Genomic DNA, 12,731 nt, shown 5'->3' with positions numbered 1-12,731 from the left:
TATTTTAATTGAGGTGTCTGCCAACTACAGCTTAGAATCTTTATTTTATTAAATGTTTAAGCTGTGTTTCCTTCCTGACTTTTCTTATGTATGTAGCTAACCCCACTTCAGAAGCTCACACCAGACTTTCTTGTAATTGTGATCTTGTACTATTAAATTTCTTAGTCTATTTTTTTCATTGCTTTTAAAGCATGTAGTGTCTCCTCTGAAATTGGATGTAGAATATTATATGTATGCCCTTTTATTTCTACAGAGTGGGTTGGTAGTTTTTATTAGATGTCAGAGGATAGTGACTCACAGGTTTTTAACCTCTTCTCTAGAGGTAGGAATGTGCTCAAGGGCTCCTGGTAGGGAGGTCTGGAGCAGTCCAAATATTAGAATGTGTGGCATGGTTTCCTTTCTTTCCTTTCAGATGCCCACTGGTGTCCCTCTCATACATGCCCAGAGCTGCCTCAGCTGCATTTCCATATGGTGGCCTGTTGGCTGGAACCTTGGAGAACGCTTCCTTCTGGGAGCTAAAAATGGGCTATTCTCATTTGCCTCATGTACTGCCCATGGAGTCAGGGGGCTTCATAGACTTTCAGACAGAGAGCAGCACCCGACACTGTCTTGTGACCTACAGGCCTGGTGAGTGTTGGGATGCCCTCAAGGGACCTCCTGTGATTTGTTTAGGAGCAGATTGGTAGAGGAGGAGGGAGTTTTACTGGTATGGCCCTCACAGACTAATAACTCTTAATACTGCAGTGAGGATGATGGCCCTACGTTTCTTCATAGAGCCTGCCTCCCTGCTCCTCTGAACTGAGATAGATTCTTTCAGGTACTCCCTGAAAGTAAATCAGCCCTGTGACTTAAAACAGTAGTAGAAGGAGGAGGCCTGCTCTTGAGGCCATTGAGCCACTTTCAGATCAGTTTCATGTCCTCTGCCTACCCCTCTCTCACTTAAGAGAAAGGCCCAGGTAAAGGCAGCCGTGTAGGACCCAGACTAGGGTATTATCTCTTCTTATTTGGCGCCAATAAAGGTAAGTAGAGAGTAGATAGACAATAATGGTTGTATGGGCCTAGCCAGCTGAACTTCTCACTGTTTCCAGAACCAGGAGTGGAACCCCTGACAATAAACTATGCTTAAATTCACAGGTTCTTTCTAGCCTGAAAGGTACGAATCTAAATTCCTGATGAGCTATACTGATGGTCAGACAGATGGTTTGTCAGAGATAGTCATTAAAGTGCCCATACTTCTGCTAGTTGTGGGTATATCTAATCATTTTAAGTTTTATTTGAGCTGAGAAGCTGCCTCAGCAGACTCTTCTGACCATTTTGGTTCTTAGTCATCTTGTAGGTCCTTTGTCACCAAGGCTATGATGATTTTGTTGTGACTGGTATAGAGAACTTGGAGGTCTCATTTCCTCTAGCTTTTGTTTGCCTCCCAGCAGAACCACAGATATATGTTTTCCCTTCTATAATAGCCTGCTTTCACTTTATAAAAATATACAATTCCAGGGGCTAATGAGGTCCCCACTGGGGGAAGGAAGAAAAATTTGTAGTTAGATCTCTTGAGAAAGAAAATTCCAAGCAGAAGTGATTTTACGAAAAAGAATAGCCCATCAGATTTGTTTTCCTCATAGGCAAAACCTATTGTAGATAACTTGCTTCATCTTAGCCTACAGTTCTGAATTTCATTTGTGCTATATTATTTTGTTCTTGTAATATGTTTGCTTTGTAGCCATTCTTGATGGTTTAATAAATTATGACTTTACTACTCAACTAGGTTATGAGTATCTGAAGTTCAGGTGCTTGGTTAATTTCTTTGGTCCATCCCCATGGAGCAACACATTTCTCTGTCCCATAGATAAAAACCACAACACCTTACGAAGTGTGCTGATGGAGATGTCCTACGAGCTGGATGACAATGGAGAGCCAGTCTGCTCCTGCCATCCTGTACAGACATTCCTTGGGGGACCCACTTGCAAACTACTAACCAAAAGTGCCATATTCCGAAACCCAGAGGATGATGGCAGCATCCTGGTGTGTACTGGGGATGAAGCATCAAAGTCTGCCCTGGTAAGTTTATTATAGTTTATACAGAAATGTATAAAGCAAAAAGCCAGTTTTGCTCTATGATTACACACATCTGCATACATGTGTGTATGTATAGTTGCTTAATTTATTTTTTACACGAGCCACACTTCACATTCTGCTTGTGGTTTGCTCTTTTCCCATTTAACTTCCTGTCTTGGATATCTTTCCATTTCAACATCTGTAGATTTACCTCATTCTTTTTACATGATCTAGTGTTCCATGGGCCGTACTTTGAACCTTTTAAAAAAAAAAAGTCCCTACTGAAACTCCTATAAGATAATCGACTCAGGCATCAGCTTTACCAATTCAGGGTGAAACCAGCAGATGAAAGGTTGGTGGGGAATTTCACTGTAACTGGGCTAACTAGAAATAATTTGCCTCTTGATGTAAGGCAGTATGAAGCACACAGCACCTTCTATGAATAGTCTTTGAACTAGAATCTAAGCCCTAGAGCATGACGTCCAATATAGTCATGTTAGCTACATGAAATGTGGTAAGTATGAATGAAGAACTTAATTTTTAAATTTTTATTTAAATTGTCTTTACATAAATAGGCTTATGTGACTTATGGCCACCATATTGGGTAGACCCACCCTAGAGTCTAGTGCTAACTTTCATTTACTGGCATTGCAGTGGCTAGAGGAACAAGTTAAATAATGGCCCAGAAAGCAAAGAAGTAAATCTAGATTGGGACGTTCTATAGGACAACTAACCCAGCTTCTGCAATTGGTCAATGGCAGAAGAAAAAAAGTGGAAAGGTTGAATCTGCTCTAAATTAAAAAAGACTTACTAAAATTTGTAACTACCAGATGTATTATGGACCTTACCTAGATCCTGATTCAAACAAACCAAATGTAAAAAGGTACTATCAGAAATTTTGGTTATGCATTAGGTGTTAGATGATACTATGAAATTCTTTATTTGGTGGGCATGATGACATTGAGATGTAAGAAAACATCTTGCATACTTAAGTATATATAAAGGTAAAATGACAAGAAATCAGTAAAGAAAAAAATAGAATTGATAAAGCAGATGTAGTAAATAGTTAATAATCTGGGTAATGGGTTGCTCATTGTACTGTTCTACTTTTTAATACTTTAATTTTTTAAAATAAATTTTTAAAATGAAAAAGCACCAGTTAGGAGATAGGTTCCCAGAGAGCAGGGCCAGGGACTCCATCATATTGTCCCTTCTGTCCCTAGAAGACTTCCTGGCACATAAATTGGAAGGACGAATGCTAGACTTGATTTTCAGATCCATTCACAGGTAAACTACTAATTTCAGTAGGTGAGGCCATACCTAGACCACGTCAGATGTGCTGACTTCATGCAACCTTGTGAGAGTTAGGGGAAGTCTGCTTTGCTCCTCAGGCAGTTCTCTCTCTACATCTCTTTCAAAGTTGATGAGAAAGAAAGGAAGCCCTCCAGCTGAATTGAATGTCTCCTTACCTTTTATCTTTGCTTATCTTTTTTAGGTATGGGATGCTGGCAGTGGCTCATTGCTGCAAGATCTGCAGACTGATCAGCCTGTCTTGGACATCTGCCCATTTGAGGTGAACCACAGCAGCTACTTGGCTACCTTAACAGAGAAGATAGTCCACATCTATAGGTGGGAGTGACAAGGGCCTTGAAACTTCGCAGGCATGCTGCTGGTTAATGTTAAATGTTGTTAGCACCTAGCTTTGAGCAAGATTGTGCGTATTGTCTGTGGCCTAGAACTTCGGGGAATATGGTTCCTTTGGGTTTGTGTGATTATAAGACTCTGGGTCACTGAAACACTACTACTACAGCTTAGGATATGATTGTGCACCAACCATTTTCTAGGACATGTGACACCCTGCCTGAGTGGTCTTGTTACTTGGGTTATTTGGTTTGGAAGTGCTTATGTTCCTGAAAGGACAAACCATTTTCTTGATGCTACTTGGGGACAGAAGTCTTCAATTGAACACAGGAGGGCACTGTAGAACCTAGCATAGGATTTAATCTATTTCTGACCTTGTGGGCTGACAATCTTTTAGTAACTTGGTCTCATCCCCACAGAATTATGTGGTAGAGCACATCTGGTATGCTTTGTGGCAGCCACAGTTATATTGCAGGTGTGCAATGCTGGGGATATTGCAAACCCAGTGATAGAGGCAGCCGATGAGTTATAGACACTTTGTTGATGTCAAGTGCATTAAGTTCATCATGTTGTGTGAGCTAAGGAAGAGACTAGTTTCGGCATTGGGGAAGACTTTTTTTTTCTAGTCAGTCTAGGATCTCAGGAGTAGTTTTTATACAAGTCAATGCTTTGAAGACCATTCCTTTTCCCTTCACGGGGAAAAGATAAGTGATGCATTTAAAGCTCTTACTTGAGTCCCCTAGTATATCAAGAGCAATGGACTAAATAAGAGATTTACAAAAGAGAACCTGCTCAGACAGCTCCCGAAAACAGGGCTGTCTCTTCTGTTCCAAAAGACTTCCCACCTGAATAAAGCCAACCCTCGGGAGTGAGAAACTGTTCTTGAGCATGTGAAACTGATGTCTGATTCCAGGTTTCTTTGATTTGCCTCCTAACCTTTTCTAAAAGTGTTGTAAGTAAAGTCATTCTCAGGAAGATAATAGTGGTTGGAGACCTATGGATTGCAGGGAGATGCCTTCCAACTTTCATTCCAACCCTGAATTGTCCAACTCTGGGTGCTGCATTTTTCTCCAGTAGAGGGCTCAGTTTATATTTGTTTGCTTTGCCTTAGGCTACTCTGCTAAATGGCTCTCCACAACCAAACATGCCTCAAGGTATGAGTGATCAGTGCCCAGTTCTTGGGAGCAGGATGGCCAAGAGTGTGATTTTCTTAAATAATTATAGAAATGTTATTATTTTTATTCTAAAATAGTTCTGACGGGTCAACTCCTGAGCTGTTTCTAGGATTTCTCACCAGCAAGAGGTTATTGCAATAGATTTCCCCTGAATTCCCAGTTCTAGTTGTGCCTTTTAAAGTGTATCCTCCTACTTAAAGATATTGTTTAAAAAGCCAGTTTCCAAGGCTTGGGAAGGAGCCCCCTTTTCTCAGATCAGATATTCTGTTTGATATGTTGATGATTAAGAATGGCTGTCCAGGCCTAGAACTTCAGCGTCAGAATGGGATTTGAATTAAAAAGCAGCACTCACCGGGTTTCAGCAAGAAAGGGATGCAGGTGGTCAGACCCTGGCTGCTTTTTGTCTTGGGCAGGATTAGGATTCGACTAGCATTGAAATACACACAGTAGATGCTGATTGATTCCCCTAAATTTAGGAACCAAGGGTCTTCTTACCAAGGACGTTGGGTGAATCTCATCTCTTGGCAGTCCTTGCATTCCTCCAGTAAATTTAGATGTTTTAGAAACAAATTTGTATGACTATGACTGATTTCTCCAAAGGAAAAAACTTCACCTCCAGGTATGCCCACCCCCCTCTGCCTGGCAGGAGATCGTATCTGTAGACCCAGGCTTTGGTCTCTGCAGCACCAGACTCGACTCTACCATGTTTCCTGTCTTTAAGGTGGTTTTCCCATTTGAGGGATTGGAGTTAAGCAGACTCAAAGTTATCTTGTCGATGTAAATATTCTCGTACCTGCTTTGAAAACAGGGCAGTGGGATGTCTCTGTTCTGTGTTTTAAATTTTAATGTTAATGTGAAAATAAAGAATTTGCCATGTGTAACAGCTCCTGGTGTCTTTTGTCTCTTTGATTGCCAGAGGCAGTTTTGGGAGAGGGCTATAATTCCAGCCTGGTAGATTTCTTCATTTCATGCAGTACTAGGTCTGAGTTACACAAGATGGTCCCTGGGTCTAAAGTTAACATCTTAATTAAATTGATGAAGTGGTTGATGCTTTAGCTGGCAATTCTATATTACTGTTGCTAATAGGAAGCTGTGTGTTTGCTAACATCCCTTCTTCACTGGTCATTTGTCTATTTCCTCTCAGATCTAAAGGTCTAAATCCTACAAACTACATTTCCTAGACTCCCTCTGTCAGCTTCATGTTAGTTTCTTTGAATCCAGGTGACTGTAACATGGGAGGATGAGAGAAGAAAGGAAACTTACCTTTTGCTTCTTTTAGTCTTTGGCAGCACTTCTGCTGGTGGCAGCAGCATTGGGCAATTGTGGGCTCCTGGGTTCCTGCTCAGCAGTCTGACCACTTGCCTCATTTTCTTTTGTTTAGTTCAGGAATCTCTGTTGCCATAAATCAAGCTGTTTAGGGATTAGACTGGAAAGGCTGAAAATATTTTCCAGCTGATTAGCAAATGGGCATATACTAGATTGTGGGAGGACTGAATCCATAGGTAAAGCTTACTGTTGTCATGGATCCTGCTGCTCTAACAGAAGATGACAGAAGTCTTAGGGTAGAAGTAAATCCCAAATTACTAAGAAGCCCAACGCTATTGTCTTTTCTTCCACTGTACTCTTTTTGTTTCCCATCTCAGTGATTGGCTGTAAGTGAAATTCTGAAAATAGATGTTTCCTTTTTTTTTTTTTTATAAATTAGTAAACTTCTATTTGTTGGTAACGATCTCTGCTGTTTATCCCTTTATAACTTCCAAAGCCCCTTCCCAATATATTACTCTTTAAATGATGTTGTAGAATAAGTAGTATTTTGATTTACAGGGGGAATAAACAGGTTAAAAATCCCACTAAAGGAAAATGACATTTATGTGGTATTTAATTAAATTTTACATATCCTAGTTTTTCCATTTTATATTTTCCGTTACTGACAGCCAAGCAGGAGTTGGGCATATAGTTAGTCATGAAAATATGCCTCTCAGGTCTCTAACTGTGGGGAATAATTGACTAAAGTCCCAGCTGCTATGCTCTGAAATCCATCACTGTGTTTACTCAAGTCACACTTCCCATTGTCTGGGTTGCTCCCAGGCAATGAATGAGCATAGCAGAGTTGCTAAAGCAGGCTCATTACTGGGAGGCTTTCATCCTAATAAGTCTCTTCCATAGCTAATCCTGTTGAGATGGGTTTGTGTCTCATAGAACCCCAAACTACGCACCAGCAGGCAAATAGTGGAGTAGATAATGAAACCAGACATAGACTGGTTCTTATAACCACAGAGCATCCCCAAAGCAGAAAATACATAGGTGCTCAGAAAATAATTGCTGAATAAATGAATGAATATAAAAATGACAAGCTGACAAAGGGTAAATTTTCCCAGGGAGGCTTCAAAAACATTGAGACTTTTGAATGAAAATTAAAAGATAATTTTAGAATGAAAGTGTTAGAATTTAATTTATTTCCATTTGGCCTTGAAATCTCAAAGATGGCAAAGGTCAGAAAGTTGCCTGAGGAAAGGGAGCCCACCAAAACGGTCCTTGCACTAGAACAAGTTACCAAAGACTGATAGACCAGTATTGACTTAGTTGTTGGATAAGCATATTCCTGGATATAATAATCAGAAAATTTGGAAAATTGTTCCAGGTGATTCAACTGCACAGTCAAGTTCGGGTAAGTATTCCTGTACTTTTGAAGCCGCCATAATCCTCAAATAGGAAAGATGATTAAAAAAAGAGGGGAAAGTGCTCTGCCCAGTCACCAATTTCCACCTTACTTGGTGAAAAGAGCAATTTAAGGGCTTCAGGGAAGCAGGAACCTTTCAGGCCCTCAGCAGTGGGAGGAGTAGGTTGGCCAATTCAGAAAATCTTCATTGACTGCCTGCTCTGTGACCAGCATCATGCTGAGCACTGTAAGGGTAGTTGTGATGTAAAGACTCCAGCTCTTGCTTGGTGATTAAATCACTGTTGCTGAAAGCCTTCCAAGTGTTCCCTGTTGCACTTAGCTCCCCGGCCCCCTCTACCATAGGAGGACACAATGAGAAGTTGACAGTCTGCAACCTTTAAGAGAGCTTTCATCACACCCTGACCATGCTAGCGCCCTGATCTCACCCTTTCAGCCTCTAGAACTGTGAGAAATTTGCTGTTTATAAGCCACCCAGTCTGGTATTTTGTTATAGCAGCCTGAACAGACTAAGACAACTTCTGATCCAGTTCTGTGTGATAAGCCTTTGGGCAGGGGTCTTCAACTCCCCCGCATCCCCAGTACCCAGTCTATGGCCTGTTAGGAACCGGGCCGCACAGCAGTAGGTGAGCGTCAGGAATGTCTGCGAAGCTTCATCTGTATTTGCAGTCGCTCCCCAGTGCTAGCATCACTGCCTCAGCTCCACCTCAAATCATCTAGCATTAGATTCTCATAGCACCTGTCCCTAGTGCCAAAAAGGTTGGGGACCGCTGCTTTACATGGTTGTCATCTTTATGCTAATTGGCTAATTTATCACTCAGAGACCTTTTCTTTCCCTAGCTGCTTTTATATAAAAGTCCCTCCACACCCCAGTCGCTTCGTATCTTTTACTTTCTTCACATCATTTACACTATCCAAAATTATCTTGTTCTTTGTTTACTGTCTTATTGTATACTCTCATATAAGCCAGTTCTTGAGCGATGCCTGTCATGTAAAAAATGCTCAACAGATAACAATTGAATGAATTAGTGGAGGATCGAAAAACTAAGGGTACAATAAAGAGTAAAATGAATCCCTTGTTTGTGACATATTTTATTTTGAAAAGTCAGTGAGGCCAGAAGGCCCAAGTTAGGTCAACCTCCTTTCCACTAACTAGGGGTTTGTGCCTTAAGTAAAGTTTAGGCTTGTTGCCACAGCTTGAGCTGGCCAGGTTCCCAGATTTCTTGCTTCTTGGTCACGGTGATTTCAAGATAGGCTCACATTCTCTTCCCTATCTGCGGAGGCAATCTGTGGCTGGGCATAGGGTTTCCTCAGTGCTGGATTCTCTTAGTGGATTGTCAATTTCTAGTCTCATACCAGCTTGAAATAATCAATTTGTCAGAGTACATGCAGACCCATCATTGAAAATTAATGGCCCTACTGACTTAAAAGAACTGGTGATATCTCTAGCTTGCCTGAGACGCTTATGCCACGTATCCGTCAATGAACATGTACATTTTACCTGGTCTACTCCGGGCTGCCTTAGTCAATGCTCAAGGTTGGCAGCAGCCTCCGGACCATTTTATGGTGGTAGCAGAGGTGAATTTTGGTAGAGATGTCACATGCCATCCTTCCCAGGGACAGAGGCCTGGGGTCAGCCCCAGTGGGCAGTTTGTACCCCCAAGAGTATTCTCAGTCTTGGGCTCTTTATGGAGTCCCACTCCACTTCTCAAGCTCTAGTTATATCTAATCTGGTTTTGACTGCCCATTTGTGGGTCAAGACAGCCAAAGCTGCATTTTTAAACGTTTTGATCAGTTGGTATCACGTGCTCTAAGCTGCCCTCATTCTCCAGTGTGCTGGATTGGCAGAATGGGATAAAAGTTCACCAGGGCAGTGGTAAACTCCAGGGATTCTGGTCCCAGGCTGGCAGAGTTCATCCTGGGGTGGTGGTAGGGCAAGGCGGGGGTGAGGTAGGGGGAGTGTCATTTAACCCTACCATGCAGAACTGTTACCATCTCTGCCATTCCTCAGCCTACTTAGAACCCAGGCCTGATGCATGGCTTAAATGACACTATGGATGTGAAACAGCTTTGGGAAGATATGTCTCCTAAGGAAAAGGTGGGAACATTAATGTGAGGTGACACAACCAATCCCCGCATAAAGTGCTGCATGCCAGTCAGCAAGAAGTTACCCAGGCACAGACTTAACCCGGAGGCCTCAAAGGTGTGTTTTATTTTCTTTTCCTCTTTAAAACATGAGTTTCAGTTGTGGCTTACAATCAGGATTCACACGCAAAGGGCTCCAGTTTGTGATGCTGGCTGTAACTTTTTGAATTTCATGTTAAGGCCAGGCACTTCTTATTTCCAATCTTCACAATTATACTTTACATTAAAGCCTCTCCTCACACATTAGAGCTTCTTTCTCAGACAAGAAGAATGAGGCTCAGAAAAGTTCAAAGATTTGCCTGGTTTCCCGAAGAGCAAGGATTTAACGGAGTCTTTTCGCATCCTAGAACCTGTGCTCCTAACCCCGATTCAATGATGTCTTCTCTGGGTAGGAAAGACTTTTGAGGCAGGTGAAAGGAAGTAGGGAGAGATGTAAAAAGAGTCTCCGAGATTCCGGAACACACCTGATCGTGTAAAGTTCACCTCTACATTGAACGGGCATCATACTCCACCGGCCATCTTGGTTGTGGCAAACCCAATTCCTTTTTATTTTCCTGTGACGACAACCGAGGGAATCAGGTAAAGCCACCTGACCCAGGTTTTTTTAAGGAGCAGCAGCGCTCCCCCGGCAAGGAGCGCAGCCATTGCGCCCTCGGAGGTCCAGGGCGTGGGCGGTTCGGAGCGCGGCCTCTTACCGGCTTGTGCTCGCAACTCCCGGGTGGACGCGGGCCGGGGAGGGGCTCGGGAGGACCCCGCCGGGCCCCGCCCCGCGGCCCCGCCCCCTCATCTAAATACGCGGCACCCGCGGCTGCGTCGAGCTCGCCGCGGACCCAAGATGGCGGCGTGTGGACGTGTACGGAGGATGTTCCGCTTGTCGGCGGCGCTGCAGCTGCTGCTGCTCGCGGCGGCCGGGGCCGAGAAACTCCCGGGCCAGGGAGGCCACGGCCAGGGCCAGGGCCCGGGGCCCAACTTTGTGTCCTTCGTAGGGCAGACTGGAGGCGGCGGGCCGGTGGGTCAGCAGCTGCTCCAGCTGCCTCAGGCAGCTCAGCTCCAGCAGCAACAGCAGCAGCAGCAGCAGCAGCAACAGCAACAGCAGCAGCAGCAGCAGCAACCGCCTCAGCCGCCGCAGCTGCCTTTCCCGGCGGGTGGGCCTCCGGCCCGGCGGGGCGGAGCGGGGCCTGGCGGGGCCGGCGGGGGCTGGAAGCTGGCAGAGGAAGAGTCTTGCAGGGAGGACGTGACCCGTGTGTGTCCCAAGCACACCTGGAGCAACAACCTGGCGGTGCTTGAGTGCCTGCAGGACGTGAGGGAGGTGAGGAGGCGGGACGGGGCTGGGAGGGCCAGGCCTGGTGCGAGCCCGAGGGTGTCGCCGGCCTTGGAAGCCTCTGACGCCGGTCTCCTGCTTCTCTCGCTTCCTCCGTGCTGCACTCCCTGTCCCTCTCTCTCTTCGGCGCATTCCGAGAAGAGGACCCCACCCCCACCCCTCATTCCCTTCCTGGTGCGGGGGTCTGGGACGTAGACCCCCGGACCCTAGCCGCAATCCAGGAAGGCCCAGAGTGTGTTTATGTTTGCTCTGGTCTTTTGTGTGATGCTCTAAGCACAGTGGCTTCTGGCGGAAGACTTGTTTAGGATTTTGCCAACCGTTTCGACTTGGACAATTTGTAGCAGCCCTCTTTAACATGAAAAATGATGGGCGCACTTAAGCAGTTAAAGAACGAACTGCTGTTTATTGGCAGAAGGTAATGTTTATTTAGGGAACTGGGATTCTGTTCTGATGTGTATTGTAGTCAACAGCTTATTTTACTGTCTTTACCCCATTCTTTTGTAATTCGCAGATTCCTGTTATCTACTGGGTGCTGAAACTAATGTATGCTCCCCCCACTTCTCTTCTTTTGGTCTTTTTGTACTGAATCTCTAGTTTAAGCTGTTACTCCATGTGATTTAGAGACCCAAGGCTTAAAAAGTTGGGGTAGCGGTTGAATTGTAATTGGGTTGTGGGGTCTTGTCTTTCTGACATCTGAATATGATTTTAATGAAATCTAGATTTGAGTGATTCAGTGAAGTGACAGGGTGAATTTTTTCTCTAGATTTAATGCTGCAGTCATAAGTGCGCATATGACAGTTCCTGAAGTTTGGGAGCAAATCTGATAGGGATACTTTTCCTTTCTTTTTTTTTTTTTTTCAAGATTTAGATACATAGAATTAGGCCCAAAGGTTGACAAGTAGAATGAAGTTACTGCTTGATACAACTTTGGCACATTGTATCATCAGAGTTGTCTAAGCTGTTCATGATAATGGGAAGGCCACTGGTTTGTAGAAAATTGCTACTCTTGGCAGTCCACCAACCTCCCCGCCTCCCCCCATCCCAGGTGATATTTGCTCTTGTGTCTATACAGAGTAATTCACAAGAGGAAAAGACATACATAATCAGGAGACAGAGAGAAAGGAAGTTTCTTTCCAGAGCCACCAGAAATGTAGAGCCTTAGATCTGACTTCTCATCTACAATTTAAAGACTAGAAAGATAGTAATCCCTTGTTATTCTTTGTCAACTACACATCTAGTAGATACAGCTAAGTCTTAATTAACTCTGTCAAGCTTTTTGGAGTTTTCTGTTGGTCTCTGAGGATACATAATAGATGTTGTTCCCTCAAACTAAGATGCTGATATTTGTGACTAAACACATTGTTAGTGGTTTGTGGCAGAAACAGGGCATTATCAGGAAGGCGTCAAAAACGACCATTCCAGGAACGAGTACGTGTCTGTTTCTTTGTGTGCATCAGGGACATATGGAAACTTCCACTTCACAGGAGCAGTCTTCCTTTGTCATGTATGTAGAAGTACGTAGCAGCACATATAGTCCATAAATAGATCTGACTACTTTGGGAGGCTGTTTAATTTAGTGGGTACTATCTTTCTGCATTACTTAGTATAAAGAGCCTAGCCTGGAAATGTAGTCCTTCTCCAACTTTGCCTGTAAGATTCTCATCAAGGATATTGTTTCGGTAACTACTTTTTTCTTCCTTTATGGGATATTTAAACC

General features: G+C 43.7%; 2 protein-coding genes across 5 annotated transcripts in view; both read left to right on the top strand.

Annotated features, from left to right (window-relative positions):
- The window catches only part of RFWD3 (ring finger and WD repeat domain 3), a 32,710-nt gene extending 26,955 nt beyond the window's left edge, over window positions 1-5,755 (top strand). For all 4 annotated transcript variants that reach the window (XM_023523168.1, XM_023523167.1, XM_011379917.2 and 1 more), the window contains exons 11-13: window positions 413-627; window positions 1,847-2,058; window positions 3,551-5,755. In XM_023523168.1, coding sequence (XP_023378936.1) covers window positions 413-627; window positions 1,847-2,058; window positions 3,551-3,694 — 571 coding nt within the window. In that variant the 3' untranslated portion in view covers window positions 3,695-5,755. The remainder of the gene's footprint in view (window positions 1-412; window positions 628-1,846; window positions 2,059-3,550) is intronic.
- A 4,748-nt stretch (window positions 5,756-10,503) lies between these two features.
- Window positions 10,504-12,731, top strand: part of GLG1 (golgi glycoprotein 1) — a 107,765-nt gene continuing 105,537 nt past the window's right edge. The window contains exon 1 of the mRNA XM_011379915.2: window positions 10,504-11,002. Within this exon, the coding sequence (XP_011378217.1) occupies window positions 10,529-11,002 (474 nt within the window). The 5' untranslated portion in view covers window positions 10,504-10,528. The remainder of the gene's footprint in view (window positions 11,003-12,731) is intronic.

The sequence above is a fragment of the Pteropus vampyrus genome, unplaced genomic scaffold (assembly GCF_000151845.1).
Source record: "Pteropus vampyrus isolate Shadow unplaced genomic scaffold, Pvam_2.0 Scaffold379, whole genome shotgun sequence".
NCBI lineage: Eukaryota > Metazoa > Chordata > Mammalia > Chiroptera > Pteropodidae > Pteropus > Pteropus vampyrus.
Note: the sequence above shows the minus strand (reverse complement) of the source record. Positions and strands in the feature narration are given on the sequence as shown.